At 40.9% G+C, this 17,685-nt stretch overlaps 1 protein-coding gene across 1 annotated transcript in view; it reads right to left on the bottom strand.

Annotated features, from left to right (window-relative positions):
* The window catches only part of rasa3 (RAS p21 protein activator 3), a 52,717-nt gene extending 37,864 nt beyond the window's left edge, over positions 1-14,853 (bottom strand). Inside the window, exon 1 of the mRNA XM_034300036.2 lies at positions 14,687-14,853. Coding sequence (XP_034155927.1) covers positions 14,687-14,741 — 55 coding nt within the window. The 5' untranslated portion in view covers positions 14,742-14,853. The remainder of the gene's footprint in view (positions 1-14,686) is intronic.
* Between the last annotated feature and the right edge of the window lie 2,832 nt (positions 14,854-17,685).

The following is a 17,685-nucleotide window of genomic DNA, read 5'->3' as shown; positions in this document are numbered from 1 at the left end:
AACACACCCAGGCAGAAGAATGTGGTCTGTCTGGTCTAATACACACACACACACACACACACAATGCACAAACACAAACAGAAGAGTAGTGCGGGATGAAGACGTGACAGGAGGAAGTGAGGGTGTGCTGTAGTGTGTGTATATCCACATGTTTGCGTCCGCTTAATTCCAGCGCCTACAGCAACATCACCCCCACGCTAACACACCCATCTACTGCCTCTGTAGAGGAGTTCAACATTTGGTACCGATTAGCCTAGCTTAGCATAATGAACTGAAATCTTCTGTACAGTTAGATTGCTCTTCAAAGGCTGTGTTTAAAGACAGCTGTGGGATTGAAAGACTTTATATAATGCCTTTTAGTCTCAAACCATCTACAGTCAAGAATCAGTTAAATACTGCCTAATGTATAGAAATAGAAAACAGATCCAGGACAGAAACACATTCTGTTAAGTTCAGGTATGTCATTTCAGTGATTTCTGAACTGACGCTGAGTGATGTATATACACCAGTTTAAATGTGACACTGATGTGTATATATATACACACACACACACACACAACACACACACACTCCTAGGCCAAAAATTGGCCCAAAATAGCAAAATATTAAGGCTTTTAATGGTCCTAACAACAAAGCATTGGTCAGGAAATTAGCAAGAATTAATCAAAGTATTAAATAAATAGGAAGTTACTAAGGAAGCTTTTCCCTTTGATTTCTTTAAATCTTTAAGCCTTGATGGGCTGCATCAGATGTGGCAGATAACCAAATAATGACTAATCTTTTAAGAAGAAAAACATCCCAGAAGTCTGTACACCCAGACACGTGTTAGTTTGAATTTTACAGCAAACATTTTAATCGTTATCATGATTTTACCTTTGTGTACAAGAAGACTATATAATGAATTTCCCTGTTTCTAGCTTTTCCCTAAACAGCAAAAGTAAATGAGCAAATGGTGGCACAGGAGCTCTCAGGAGTGCATTTGTTTAATTCTTGCTCATTTTCTGACCCAATGATTTGTTGTTAAGCTTAATATTTGCCATTTTGGGCTTGGCCCATTTTTTTTGCCCAGAAATGTATACATATAGTTTTTATATATAATATTTAATAATAATGTAACTATATATAGTTCCTGTGATCAAAAAAGTAGTAGTCTGGCTCTGTCAAGCATAAATGAGGTTTCATGTTCAGCTACTTCACAGTGAAACAGCGGCTGTGGGCCTCTGAAATCTACACCACAAACAAAACTTAGACGAAGAGCTGGCTAAAAAATCACCAGTTTGGAGTGATTTATATGGATGTTTTAATAGGACATTTAAAATGTTTAAGCTGCTTTTGCACGGCTGACAGACCGGTTTATGGCGCAGCACTTCTTCTTGGCTCGAAAGCTTTTTGTACATTTGCTGTCTGGTTAGTTTCATTGCTGTTTACATGTTAGAATGAATTACACCACAGTGTGGTTAAATTCTTGAATCTAGCTACTCAGAAGGTTTGGATTAATTTTCTATAACCGCACGGCTTGGACAGTAATGTGAATGACATTATTAATACGTTGTTAATACGTTATTGCTTCTATAGTAACACTCATGCATGGCAGACGTTCCACATAATCTAATACTAATAATAAACGGAATAAAAATGTGTTTTAACATCACTGATACTACTGTGGTGATGTTTTTTGTTAGTTTATTTAACATTTATGGAAGGAGTCTCGAGTGTCGGTGCTTTGTAACAGTCACGGTGCTTTGTAGCTTTTCCCAGCACGGGAAAGTCTTCAGGACGGAATAGTTTACGCTTTCTGGTCTCTCAGTAAAATGACAAGCTGCATTTTTTGTTTCATTAACTCCAAGAGAGAGAAAAGGAAAGGCTGGTGAGGGAAGGCCTATTTATCTTAGTTAAAACATAAATGATAACAGGAACAAACTTGTGAACATTGCACAACATTAAATCTAACTATAACCCATTACAATGTGTGACGTGTGGTATATTAAGAAATGGAACCTTGTAATTGTTGGGAAGTCGCTGTGGTATAAGTGCAATAACACACTCCAGACTGTGCTGTTATATGAAAATAAAACACTTCAGGGAGGTAACAGTCTGATGAGAAGCATATCACACTACCCAGGTGTGTATTATTTACAGATAACAGCACGGACCAAAGTGTGTTATTCCTTACATAATTCAAAATTCTCCACGTGTTATAGTGTAAGTTTGTAAAAGACTGAAGTTCCAGTACTTATTTTTAGATCATATTTTTATTAAAATGTGGTAAAGCTTAACATTAAGGTTCTCTTAACCAACATCAACAAACCATAAGTGATGTTAACAAAGTATGTATGTAAGTGAACGCGTGTATTATTTGATATTTATTTTAATGTTAATAAAATACAAAATGTCCTGACTAAAGTTTATTCAACCCAATCTAAACATAAGTGCATATAAATTAGCACAAAATTACACTACATCATGTTCCTAAATGCTAATAATTTACCGAAGGTGTAGTTTATTCCGTGTATAAATACTGAAACTTGCTATTCAGACTCAATTCTGAAATTATGATGGTAGGAAAATCAGTTATTTGGCTTGTTTGGTTTATTATTATTTTTTAAAAGGTTTTAGCTACTTTGTTAATGTTACTTATGGTGTGTTAACGCTGAAGATCATGATTTGTTAACTGATGTGTTAAATAATGCAAAGCGTTACCACAAAGTATATTCTATATCATCATTCGTTTACTCATCTTCAGTAAGTGTTTTATCCTGGTCAGAGTTGCGGTGGATCTGGAGCCTAACCCGGGAACAACCGGCTCAATGTGGCAGAATTCACCCAGGACCGGACACCATCACAAAGCACCCCACACACACACACACACACACACACACACACACACACACACACTCACACCTAGGGACAATTTAGCATAGCCAATCTGCTGTGTTCCTGTAATATATATATATATATATATATATATATACTGTTAAACGTTACATGTTGACTGTAAGCCTGTGAGCCGTTTTCTGAAAATGTTTATACCATTAAGATAACTGTGTGAATACAGGTGAAGGTTTAATGCTATTGTTTTGACACTGAAACGTGTTTTATTATATAAGAATCAGTATTTTATACTGGAGTCAGTGGTAAGAAAAGAGCAAATCGAGCATGGCAAAAAGTGGATTAGGGCAATGATGACATCAGACCACCAAAGATCTCGAAATCTCTCCATATCCTGTTTCTTCATCCCCCACACACACTAACACACACATATAATCACAGATCCTGACTGGATTACACCTTTTAGGCTGTCTCAGAGAAGATGGCATCATGGGATTACAGGGAGTGTGTGTGTATGTATAATTGGGAGGTGTCAACAGTAGACATAGCATTATTTAGCTAACGTAAATCCAAATATCTCACCAAGATAGAAATATAAGACAATGTGTGTGTGTGTGTGTGTGTGTGTGCGCGTCAGTCAAGCACAGCAAGGAATGACCAATGATGACACGCTATGATCCATCAACCCACAAAGAGAGTAGTCATACCAAGATGACTGCTGAGTATACAGACATCTACACACACACACACACACACCCAATCTATTCTGAGTAAACCCAAGCCAGACGCTTTGAGTCTCCACACCACAGGAAAACACCACAACAGGAAGTGCAACCCTCTGTGCCCTGTATCTGTTTCCCTTCTGTTTCCAAAGAAAAGCAAGAGAGGAAGAGTGAAGAAGAAAGAAAAAGAAAGAGAGATAGAGAGAGGTGAGGGCTAGTCACGAAGTGCGGCCTGCCTTGTCTCTGTGTATGTTCTCCCACAGTGTGTGTTTCTTCAGGAGTGCTTGTTTTCTCGGTGGGAGGCAACGCAGTCAGTCTGTGTCGTCAGACATATGCGTTTGTGTGTGTGAGTGTGTGTGTGTGTGTGTGTTTGTGTGTGTGTGTGTGTGTGTGGGGTGAGAGAAAGTCATCTGACAGGCATAAGGGAATCTTCAGCATCAGTGTACATACTGTAGCACTCTGTCTGATGGAGAGATAGAAAGTGTGTGTGTGTGAGAGAGAGAGATAAAACAACAGAAAATAAATACTTCCTCCGCAATCTGTAATCTCTCCTTCATCCTTTCTTTGCATCTCTCACTGCCGCATCACTTTACATCTGACTCTATTTCTCTTCCTCACTTTTTCTGCCTCCACAGCTGTTGTCTCTCTATTCCACTTTCAATTCTCTTTCTGTCCGTTCCTCTAAGGGCTGCAATGACTCATTCTAATCTCTCTGCACAGAATGAGCAGAAAGAAAGAAATACAAAAAGACCTTTCATCATAGTAAGATCTTTTTTCTTTCAGGAAGTGGACTTCATGGTTTAACATGGTTGTGCCAAAGAAACCCTTATTACACATGCAGTGGCGTGTAAAAGTTTTCTCCAGAGGTTCTGGGTGGAAAAATGTGCCTCTAATTTCAAGACATATCAAAAATAAAAGAGGACACAATGGTGGCAACAAGACAACAATCTAGGGCTCCCAAGTGGCACAAAAAAAAGAAGCGTCCACCCTGTAGTCTGGAGTCACAAGTTCGAATCCCGACCATGTTACAGACATCCACGGCCAGGAGTCCAAGAGAGAAAAACTGGCAGTGCTCTCTGGGTGGGAGGGATGGCATGCTCTCTGTCCCCTGTCAATCACAGCCATACTAGCCGATCACGGGCATGTGTGAGCTCAGGTACGTGGAAGTGGGTGGATAGAGCGTTCCTCCGTGTGGCTTACGCCGCCCCGTGACACTGCATGAGCATGGCTTCGTGTGTCTCAGAGAAATAGCCTTCACTCTCCTGGACTGGTAGCTCACTTATGATGGGGAGACCTAACTGGTGGGTGAGAATTAGCCAAGACTAAATTAGGGAGAAAATAAAGGGGGAAAAAAAACCCAAAAAACAAACAACAATCAAAACCATGGGGCGAAATCAACAGAAGTCAATGATTCGTTCTGAATGGATTACTACGTGTCTTAAGGGCGTGCAAATTTTTCACGCATGCGTTCTGTGTCTATATTGATTTATTTATTAATAATGATGATACACGAGTGTCACACTACATTATTTACAGTAACATTTGTGTGTGTATTTTTTAAACCATTACCATACAGACATCTTAAATTAAGAAAATATATATATATTTAAATGTGCTGGAACTTTGATAAGGAATTTGTGTACCATGTATTGCAAAAATGTCTTCAAGTGATATTTTTTGCCATATTTCCCAGCATGTGCTCACACACTGACTGACACACACACACACACACATACACATGCCTGTGTAGGTGGTAAAATATAATTACAGAAAGAGGAAATTGGGTCAGAAGAGCTCCAGAGAGTGAAGAAAGGCGAGGAAGAGTGTAAGTGAGATGCTGTGTGGAAATGTGAATGACAGGAAAAAAAGATGTGACAAGAAGAAAGAAACAGGTGGAGAGGAGAGGAGAGAGAGAGAGAAAGAGAGAGATGGATCACTCTCACTGGTGAGAAAATGATACATGTATTAGCTCCAGTGTGCTGCTTGTGCAATACATTAATGTGTGTTTGTGTTTATTGGGTAATCGTGAGGTGACTGTTACTTTTTTTTTTCTTTCTTTACCTACATGTTCCTCATTCTGAAAAGAGACTTTCATCAGCACATGCTAATTAATCCACCTCAAAAGCAGTGTATCAGATTTCGTGATTCAGAGCATGTACACAGAGCTACAGTTACAGCATCGAGGTGCATCACACCATCATAAAGCTCATTATGTTTAAACATTTTCATCAAATGAAAACTTTTGAGGAGGAGCCTGATGGCTTAGTGGTTAGTTGCCTTGCTTAGTTGCCTCATACCTCCAGGGTTGGGGGTTCAAATCCCACCTCTGCCCCGTGTGCACGGAGTTTGCATGCTCTCCCATGCTTCGGGGGTTTCCTCTGGGTACTCCAGTTTCCTCCCCCAGTCCAAAGACATGCATTGTAGGCTGACTGGCATTTCCAAATTGTTTGTTGTGTTTAAATGTGTGTGAGATTGTGCCCTGTGAGGGGTTGGTACCCTTGCCTTGTGCCACAAGTCCCCTGGGTTAGGCTCCAGGCTCCCCATAACCCTGTGTAGGATAACTGGTAGGGATGGAAAACTTGCATTTTGCAAAAGTCAGTAAAGGAGTAGTTTATTTTATTCTCCTGGCTGTTGAAGCTGCTTCTCCACTGAACAACTGATAACAAATAAAAACACGAAATCTGCCTGTGTCCCCACCATCACACCACCGACTGTAAACAAGCAGTAATGATCAGTGTGTTGAAAAAACAAGTGGCAGAATGCAGGCATGACGGTAGAAGCAAAAAAGTTTGCGACAGACACAAGATGGAAAACAGAAAGGAGGAGAAGGATAAGAAGGTGATGAGACAAACCGGGAAGAAGGAAGCACTGCTCCAAAGTTTGTAAAGCAAAGCGATTAGCGAGTCCCATTTCCCTCTTCTGCAGAGTTATGTGTGTATTACATCACAGCTATTGGGACACACACTAATCACTAACTTGGACAAAAGTCCCTTCACGACCAAGAGAGTATAAAAGAAAGCAGATACAGATATTTCTTTTCCACCCTTTTATGGTTTCTGGAGCTTTTCTGTAAGCAGGACTGGGAAATCCCAAAACCAACAGCAGCCATGTAGAAGGAGGAGGACAGAAAGGACGAGTGGGATGGCAGAGCAGAGGGACAGTCGAGAGCTGAGGGGGAGGGGGGATGGCATGAGAGCAGACCCAAGAAAGAGAGAGGGAAAGAGAAGGAGAACTGTAACAGGAAATGAGATAGCACGAATGGAATTTCAGGCTGCGTCCAAGATGTAGTTTAGAAGGCACTGAAGGGTGAAGTTAGTGGGCCGAGCATTTTGACGAGCGCCGATCGTGACAATCTGTTAAAAAAATGGTTAAATTAGCCTGATGCTAGCCGTTTTGGCAAACACCTCTGAGACTAGCGCTAATGTTAATGCTATTAATACCACAGAACACAGCTTTAAACTGAGAACAGACACTTGACACACATGGACACTTTGTTCTGCTCTGTTGCCTGGGGGCATTTGAGGGGAGGAGGTGCATCCATCATTAGGACAGCTCTGTCTATAGGCATCGTCCCCCCAGCGCTCTTTAATCTGCCTGATAATAACCTCTCTCATCTCTGGCTATAAGACCACAAGGACCATGGAGATGAGTTGTGGCCGTGCGCCTTCGGCTCAGAAGGGCTCTGTGGCAGCTGCTCGACAGAGACTGCTTCATTTGCTATTGTTCATTTGTGAAAAGCAGAGGAGAGGAAAATGTGTAAGACATCCTGTCGGGCTGTTTAATTTTATACGGAGAAGTGATGAGTCGAGGCCCGATGCCCAAATATAGGCATTCAGCTACTGTGGCCTGAATAAGGTCATGGCACAACTGATAACCAAGCTGCTGTAAAACTTACATGTCTGTGTGACTACAACTGAAATATATCACAACTCAATCCAAAACATCTGCTGACAGAATGTTAACAAGCGCATGGTATTAAAAACATACAGAAAGCCACGCGGCATAAAATATGTCACCGATCGACTAATTTCTGTTTCTCATATCCACAAAGGTCTGGAAAGGTATTCATAATGTAATCCTCCCTGAGCGTTAAACTCACAGGCCCATGTGTTAAACGTCTAAATTCATCAACTCAAAGGATCAAAACAGGAAGTGGGTTTCGTGTTTCACATGGCATTTCTTTACACAGCTGAGATGCTGAAACCCAATGACTGGCTTCAGGCCTGACGGGAGAGGGTATATTCTCTGGTAGCAGCATGTACGTCTGCAGAAATAGATACAGAGGCTCAGAGAGAGAGCAGACACACTGTCCAGACACGCAATCCATTCATAAAATTCCTCCCTGCACTGGCATTCAACAAATACATGATACACCAGGCAGGTCTCCAGATCCGAGGGGCTTTGGCTTCCCTATAAGGGGGTTCCTTCTCAAATCAGACAGAGCTTCTTAGATGCTCTGTGATGCATGCATCAAAACATCAACACTTTTTCAATATTACAACGAGGCAAACAATCCCAGGTCTTTCTTTAAACAGACTAATACCACAGTGATGGTGTATCGTGCCTCTATGTTAGTTTTACATTAGCAGATCCTCAAAGGTTTAGCAAAAGTGCTAGCAGATTGTCCGTAGCCGATTTTTTATGTCGCTCATTTAATAGCCTTGAGAAACAGAGGGCCTGATTTAATAAGATCCGAAATAACAGGCTTTAATTTGCATTTGCTATGCAAAAAAATGGGAGTGTTGCGGCTCATTCGCACAGAACAACTGCAGCAATTACATCATGTGAAATCTAGTGGGAAGAAACAATATATCATTTTTTTTGTATGTGCCAATTGTTCTTGATAGCCACAGTGACTTTAGATGTCAAAAAAAAAAAAAAAAAAAAGGCCCATAAGATGAAAATAAAACTAAACCTTGCTACATGCGTGTAACTAAAGAACGTGAGGTTGAAAAATTTTTTTTTATTGTGTTCATTTTGTATTTTGTATAAACACAAATGAACCGAGAGTATGTTTTTTTCATAAATGCTGTTAGGGTTGATGGTGTGAACATGTATCTAATAATGCAGGGCTGGGTGAAATAACGATTTAATACTGATATCGTGAAAACAATCACAATCACAGTACTTTTCAAAGACACTGTGATAAATTTATATATTTTTTTAATAATTTCTTTAAAAATACATTTATTTACTACCTGACTAGAAGCAGCTGATTTTGTATTTCATCTTTTAAATTTAAAAAGAAAAATAACAGATTTTTTTTCTCCTTTTCAGTGTCAATATAAGATAACAAAAAAAAAATTGCATCCCTAAGGGCGAATATTTGATATGAAATCAGCTTTGCTGCTGTAATATTAAGTCGTCAATTGAAGAAGTTCATGATTATTTTAAAATACAGAGGAATAATCTGGATCAATATTAAAGCTTTCCGCAAATATAATACCTGCTTTGTAGTTGTACTAATTTGCGCATACGTTCGCTAATCTCGCAGAGATTGTCAGGCTTAGTGAATCATATTACAGGTGCAAAATGAATGTATTTGTATCGACTCCGTCCTGCATTCTGCTCTTATGGGGGTTAAAAAAGGGCCAAAATCGTACCCGTGATATTAAACCAGCTCGCACATTTCCATGGGTGTTTTTCTTTTTCTTTTTTTTTTTTTTACAGGAGCCACACCGTACACCATAATCTAAAACGATGAACTGATGCCATTTAAGGCAATGAGGAAACATTTACTGTAAACTGTATGACTGTATTTGTGTTAAATGCGGTGTGCTGAATGTCAGACCATGATATTTTATTTTCTTGGAGCACTGATACGGACATTGATCCTGTACTTGGTATGAGAATGATGATACCATAATGCTTTAATATTTATTCCTATGTACAGACATCAAGAATCATACGGAGTCTGTTATTTTTACTTGAAGAGGAATGATGGGGTTCTCTACGCACATTTCTACTCGATGATTATGCAGCGGAATTCAATCCGAATTCGTTTTCATTAGATGTAAATGCATAGAAGCCTGTGCACAGATGACACATGGGAAGCAACCCTTCTCCTTGCCCCTTCCTCAGTGATTCAACAGCCACCCCCTGAGCTTTTGGGGAAACTCTGTTGGCCAGCTGCCAGGAAAGCCATGTGGAAACTGAGATCACTTCCTTCCTGTGAAAAGACTTTGCTTCTCCCCCTAAACTAGAAACGAGGGGCAACACTAGGTGCTAGCTAACCATGACGACTCTCAGTCTGAAGGCTAAAACTGGAACAGTTAACTCTAGGATAACTAGAGTTAAGTGGATTAGTTTATATGTGTAGATCTGTCTGTGTAATGTTGCAGTCATGGATGTGAAGCTCTCTGCCATTGCTCCACGCTGCCACTTTATAGCACAGGTTCTAGCAGTCATCATGTGCTATTTTTAACCCTGTTGTGCTGACGTGGTGTTCTTCACTGCAAGGAACTCCTGAAAGCATTCAGGAGGCAAAACACATTTTCATGTGCAAATGATTGCATCCAGAGCAATAAACCTCAGAGAACTATTTTTTGTTGAAGAGGAGGGGCCTGTAGCTCTGGCCCTCCATAACGCTGGCGGAAAAAGAGATTTCCATTTCTGCTTGAGGTCTGAGGACACAAATAGCTCATCAAAACCACAGAATTCTGACTGTAGGAAGTCTAGCTCTTTCGTTTATCTGACTGCAACCTGCAGATAAATCTCACCAAGTTTTGATTTGACTTGATTGTATGCTGCACAGTCATTCCAGACTTTTTCGCTCGGTAATGAACGCTCTCAATCTGCAATTGTCACCGTCCATTGGACAAGCAATGCAATGTGCACACGTTCTACGCGGAGAACATTGAGGAACCTTTTTTTTTATGTGAAGATGACATCGGTATAAGCAGTCACGTGTGAAGCGGCCCTCCTCGCCCCTTCCTCAGTGATTCAACAAGCCCTCAAGGTTTTGGACAAACTCTGCTGGCCAGCATCCCTTAAGGCCATGTGGAAACTGGGAACACTTCCTCCTCTTGCCTTGTTTCTCCCCCTTTAAGTAGGGACAGGGGAGTTGATTCTCACGTTCTGCAATTCAACCCCTGACTAAGCACTGTGCCCGACTCCCTCCTGTTTCTTCACTGAAGCCCCTTATACGAAACTGCTTCTTCACACCCACATGTTTCTCAGCTCACTTTCACTCTGATCGAAGCAATCACATTCACTCACTTAGTTTTGTTCATCTTCAGTAAGCACTTTGGTAACTCTGGTCGCATATGGGCAGGAATACACCGTGGACGAGACGCCAGTCTATCACAGGGCACCATGCACACACATTCACCTCTGGAGCAATTTAGCATAGCTAATCCACCTTTTAGCAATGTAAGGAAGTGCATACACAACAAGTGCTGCATGCTAGTGTTTCATAGGCAGTCCTTCCGCCCTTACTTGACCCTAGTCGATCCACGTGATTGAAGCATCAAGGCTAAAAATTGACTTCTACTGATTTATTTATCTGAACACTCTAACCCTGCGTACATACCTGACAACCTGACAAGGCACCAGGAAGTCATTGTTTTGTTTTGTTTTTTCTTGAGAACTGGAAATTTACGGTGATCCAAAATAGGCGGGCAGGCGGTATAAATGAGACGAGCCAAGTTTTTAACTTCATGCACATTACAAGTGAAGCGATATGTGGCTACAATACGGAGTGAAGGGAGGTGGTGCAGTACGGAACTGAGGTGTTTTTAAATATACACTCACAGTCATGAAGAACATTTCTGGCTCATTTAGGGATTTCTCTTCAGAATTTTTTTTTTTTTTTTTTTTGAAGAAACACATCTTTAAAAAATATAATAAAAGTCTAAAGACCAATATTATATGAACATACATGATGTCAAAAATATATAAATCAGTCTTTACACTTTTACTACTGACATGAAAGGAAAATATCAAAGAAACCAAACACTTTTCTGCACAAAATCAGAACAGAAACAACTTAATATATATTAAAAGCTTATAATAGCCTATATAGGCGATAAGGGTGATACACAGCACATCATATCCTGCACTTTTATTACTGGACAACCTGTGTGTTCATACAGAAATGCAAATTCCACCTTTTTTGCATACAGTTAACCCATTCCAATTTCCCCAGCTCAGATCCAACAGACAGTTATAGAAACTAAGCTAACTGATCATGCGATACTGTTGATTTGCAAACATCAACAGTGCTGGTTCTGGTGGGTGTGAGAGATGGTAGGGCTAGCTAATTTGCCTTCTTGTTTTCTATCAAGGTTTGTGAATCCACAAATCACCTATATAGAGTCCCTCATCCTTTCCCCTTCAGTGAATTTTATTCAAATTTGGTCTGACCGCTGCTTTAGCTATTAAAGAGATACTAAAACATAGGTGTCTCCTGTATCTCCGCAGCAAGAGGTTGAAGGCTGTAAATGCAAGGGTTACACCGTACACACTATCACACTAGGCAGATTAGGGCACCTGAGACTAGGAGCGCACATCAACAATGTACAGTTGTTTGCCGTGAAGCGAAAAATCACTGCTGGTGTGAAAACAATTAAAAAACAATGTTCTGCCTAGCAATGTACTTGAGTTTGTCCGTCTGGGGAAACATTGAGGAACCTTTTTTTTCTAACTGAAGATGACATCTAAGCAGTCACGTGTGAAGCGGCCCTCCTCGCCCCTTCCTCAGTGATTCAACAAGCCCTCAAGGTTTTGGACAAACTCTGCTGGCCAGCATCCCTTAAGGCCATGTGGAAACTGGGAACACTTCCTCCTCTTGCCTTGTTTCTCCCCCTTTATGTAGGGACAGGGGAGTTGATTCTCACGTTCTGCAATTCAACCCCTGACTAAGCACTGTGCCCGACTCCCTCCTGTCTCTTCACTGAAGCCCCTTATACGAAACTGCTCCTTCTATTAAAACTTGTCTTTCACACCCACACGTCTCACAGCTCAGTTTCACTCTGTTTTTCAGCAAATGCATTAAGCAATAAAAAGTTTGGGGACTGACTCAAAAAAAGGAAATAGCATTACAGCATTTGGACTCTCAGTGTGAAAGTCAATCTCTAATTCCATCTGGTTCGCGTTAGTCCGAGTCTAACCCCGGAACACTGAAAACAAGCTGCTCCGAGCTGCTCTGTAGTTCCTTTGGCCTATCAGGAAGTGATCTGGAGTGCTTTCCTGTTTCACCCCCTACCAGAAGCTCCCGACCCCTAGAAGCTTCCTCCAGACAAATGTTCCCTCAGGAAACCGGGCCGAGAACTCTGTATACGTAGCAAAACAATCAAACACCCTCCTCTTCCTGACACAGGCATACACTGACAAAATGAGTAGACATTATAGATCATTTAATCCTGAGTGTTTCAAACAGCAAGTGTAATAAACTGTGCTTACTAATGGTAGGCTTTGGAATATAGTAATTAATTTTATATGATGTTTTTGTTATTCTGAATAGTAATGGTCAATCATGACTCCAGGCCACCTTTTAAAAAACAGTAATTACATTATTATTATTATTATTATTATTATTATTTGTACGTCATCTTCCCCAAACCTGGGACCACAGTGCATTGCATATAATCAACCTCCACTCCTCTCAGCGCTGTCCTCTGTGATATGGACTTTAAGCAAATACACTAATAACAGTTCATGCAAAATATGAACAGGAAACCCTGACAGGCAGTTTTCTGGTAGCTGATAGTATCGAAACACCCACACACCTTGTAAAGTAAGTCAGGTTTCCCTTAGAAAGGGTGTGTCTCACAAATGTGCAATAAGCCCAAACACCCGCAACATGATTTCAGGCACAGATGATGCTCACTTCCTGCAATGCAAATGCTTTTTACGCAACTGGCAATTTTGCAACTGGATGCAGTTTACAAAAAAACGTAGGCTTTATAAACACAGTGGGAATCTGTCCAGATCCATGCGCTTCATTCTAGCACAAGTATTATGGTGCGTTTATTGACTGTGCACCTCCCAGGCGCTCATTTAGTCTTCTTCCCATGTGCTTAGAGAAATGCAATGCTTTGATAAATCACAGAGCTTATCATATGAACAATAATGAATGACAAACTGTTAAAAAGTTGGTGTGGCTAAAGAATGCTTATTACCATCCATAAGAGACATGGGACACACGATGCATCTAGCTGTAGACATCTTGCATCTTAACGATTTCAATCTTTCATGCATATGCTGTTTTGATGCACACAGCACAAGCACGTGGCTCACCAATGTGTGCTTTTGTGGTAAAAATTCAGACAGATGTACATCAGATCCTGCTGCGTGGTTTGTGCTCTGCGCCTTGCATGGGCTCAGTACATATACATATATATATATATATATATATATATATATATATATATATATATATATATATATATAAACCCCCCCACACACACACACACATATGCATCTGATATTTTTTATATGCCAATAATATGTCTGATCTGAATGCAAAAACAAGACTTCAACATCCAAAACCCTTTTTTGCGCACTACTGGCACACGACACAGCACAGACAGATGCGGTTTGGAACACGACCAAGGTGTTAAATTAATAAACAAACAAACAAACAAACAAATAAATAACATGCACGCGCAAATGCATCGTTGGGACAATAAGATATTATGCGTTACAACCAAAGGGAAGGGACAATTCGTGTTTAATTCAGGTTTCCATATTTTTCTCCTGTGGAAGTAGAATTGTCCACTGCAGAAGCTTGAGCTCAGGAAAAGATTCTCGCATTTCATGTTTTCAACACATTACAAATAAACACACAGAGCGCGTGAGCGCGAGCGTGCCATCTGGACGGTGTTTTTTAACCAGTCCACACATCCAGGCTCGGTTTAAGCCTTAAATTAGACCACGTTCTGGTTCTGGGTGTGCTGGAAACACGGTGTAAGGCACAAAGCGCTGCTTTTTGTTTCAGTCATGATGTTGCACTCCACACACACACTGGACATCCGCCGCGGCGCGAGCGTGTGCTTTGAATTAGAATATGGAAAAGTGGTCTCGCGCGCCAGCGCTCGAGCCTCCTTGACCCGTTAAAGCCGTTAGCTAACGTTTAGATTATAACCACGACTCCAGCCTACCCCCCCCCCCCCCCCCCCCTTTTGGCAACTTACCTATTTTTATTTTGACACTCTGAAAGACTCGAAGACCTTCCTCTTCGACCGCCATGCTGGCTCTTTCCCGTTTATCGCGTTTGGAGACGTTCCTTCACGGACCCGGACTCTCCAGCAGCCGCGCAGAGAACCACGACCACCGTCCGCCTGCTCAACCTGGAACAGCTCTCACCCAGGGGCGGGACGCTGACAGTAGCAGCCGCTCTTCTGATTGGATGGTGGTGAATGACGTCGAGTTGTGGGCGGTCCGTATGCATATAAAGCGCACTTGTGTTAGGACAATTCTATTATAAAGTTAAAACGGAGCAGGACAGTGTGTGCTTGAATGTAGCACAGTGTTTCACTGCACTGAGGCACTCATTCGGTGTTCCTCCATCCATCCGTTCATTCATTCATCCATCCATTCATCCATCCATCCATTCATTCATTCATCTTTAGTAAAAGCTTTATCCTTGTCAGGGTCATAGGTGGGAACTCAACCAGTCTCAACCATGCACTCTCACACACACACACATACACACACACACATTCACATGCTCCTTCACACCTAGGAGCAGATATCTTATGCTGCATCCTATCTAGTAACCACAAAAATGCCCCCCCGCCCTCCACTTCCTACTAAGAAGCGCAAGATTGTATCCTCAATTCTGAGTTCAGCAAGTGACATCAAATCAACATGGCTGCGCACACTAAACAAAGTAGCACTTCTTACCATTAATTGCGTTATTCTGTATATACATATTATGTATTTGCTTTAAATCATTCAACATACAGAGGAGCATGAGAGGAAACTGACGTAGACATGAGGAGAATACTCAAAACTCCACACAGACAGCAGCCGAAGCTCAGGATCGAGCCAGGGATGCTGGAGAGGTGAGGTGGCTCCACTACCCGCTGTGACACCAGGCCACCCTCATACAGTGTAGCAGAGTTAAAACACAGTCACATCCAACGTATCATAGCCCATCAAATCTTTTCTGCATGTGTCACTAGTGGAGAGTGCAGGCTTTTAGACGTGGAGTGAAAAGAGTGCAATCACGCATCACCCATTTGTTTATAGTGGTTTCACTATATTCAAGTGATTTTAGTGCTTTTTGGTCAAATGCATGCATATAAAGCAAGATAAAGAGCAAAATAAACTCCTTCCACAGGCTGACATATGGCATAGAACAGAACTGTGTCCATTTCCAGATTCAAATTAGACTTGCAGTCAACAACTGCAAGTAAAAAGTCTTTTCAATACCACATATATGTGCATATATATATATATATATATATATATATATATATATATATATATATATATATATATATTCATATTAATGAATAAATTATGAATAATTCACATATTTACTGAAAAATATATTAAAATTAGAACACTAGTTAGCTAGTATTCTGTACCTGTGTTGGTATGGGCAGCATGATTTAGAGGTCATTCAACAAATTATAGGCCACATGCTTGCCTACACTCCATCTAGCACCCTAAAGGGTTTCTTCTCAGTTTGTCCTTCTGAGAGAACCATTAAACATTACAATATTATAAGAAAGGGTTCCAAGTGGAACCTCTAGAAATCTTGAGGTACCCCAAGGTTTGCAACCCTCAGACTACACCAAGATTTCAGAGAAATTCAGAGAAAGTATGCAATGAAAACCTGAAAATCTGCATTACTACTCATATTCGTCAAAATAGTCAAGCTAAAAAAAAGGGCTTTTGAAGCTTTGCATAAGTATTCACCCCGCTGAACTTTTCCACATTTTGTAGTGTCTCCAACATGCTTGGCTCTCGGCCAACGAGGAATTAAAATGGACTTCATTGGCATTTTTACCATTTGATTTACACAAGATGTCTAACGTTGGCTGCACTGACAGCTGCAAGACATCTGCAAGATTTCTGCCCATTCTTCTCATTCTTGCTCAAGGTTTGTCAGGTTTTTGGTTTTGAACCACTCCAGTCTAGCTTTGGCAGTATGCTTATGGTCATTGTCCCGAGTCTCAAGTCACTTGCAGGCTGGAACAGGTTTTCTTTGAGGTTTGCCCCGTATTTGGCTAAGTGCATCTTGCTCTCAATGCTGAAAAGTTTCTCAGTCCCTGCTGAAGAATAGCTTCCCCTTCATGCTAGCACCACCGTGCTTCACTGTCCAAATGCTGTTCTAAGGGTGTTTCTGCCAACCATCATGCTTTATGCTGAGGCCAAAAAGTTAAATATCTGAGTTCAGTTGCTCATCATGGAACTCTTTTCCACATCTCTGATCAGTCTCCAAAATGTCTCTTGGTCAACTTTTGTCTTCTCGCTACTGTTCCAAAAAGACCAGCTTTGTGGAGTGTCTGTGCTATAGTTGTCCAGTGAAGAACTTTCTTTTGGTTCCTTAAAGAATTTTTGGTTGGCGTCATGAACAACCGGCGAAGCGTTTCCTACAAAATGCTGGATGGTTTTAATTATTCATGAATTGCATCACCAACAAAAATAGTTAAAGAACAACACACTGAAAGGATCTTTGGGGAAACAAAAATGGTCCTCATTAGTGTGACTTTAAAGCTTTTTCCGGCGCCGTTATTTTTATAGGTACTTGCATTCTCTTCATTGTCAGTTGACACCATTGTTAAATATTTCACTGCCAGATTAGCAGTAGTTTATATTAGAGTTTCTAAAATCAGGCCTTTTCAATGCCTGGGTAAGCATACAGGTCATTTCAGTGCTGCTCAAAGTGCTGACAGTTGACCTATTTGCTGCTATTATCCACAGTAGCAAGGATTAGGACTTGACTCTTTTAAAATAGCGCCAAAGCTAATTTGCTGTTGCAGAGTTGGCAGTCAGCATGGCTGTGCTCCCACTGTGAGGAGATAACTGCCTTCAGAATAAAAAAAAAAAGAAAAGAAATGCCTTAAGTACAGGGAGCTCATTCATGTTCATGTGCTACAGTTTCCTGGTCCGGGTCACTGTGTTGTACATCAAACACATCCTCAACGGAAGCCACATGCAAATTCAGAGGAAGGCTTTT

The sequence above is a fragment of the Pangasianodon hypophthalmus genome, chromosome 26 (genome assembly GCF_027358585.1).
Source record: "Pangasianodon hypophthalmus isolate fPanHyp1 chromosome 26, fPanHyp1.pri, whole genome shotgun sequence".
Lineage (NCBI taxonomy): Eukaryota > Metazoa > Chordata > Actinopteri > Siluriformes > Pangasiidae > Pangasianodon > Pangasianodon hypophthalmus.
This window is presented reverse-complemented; position numbering and strand designations above follow the sequence as displayed.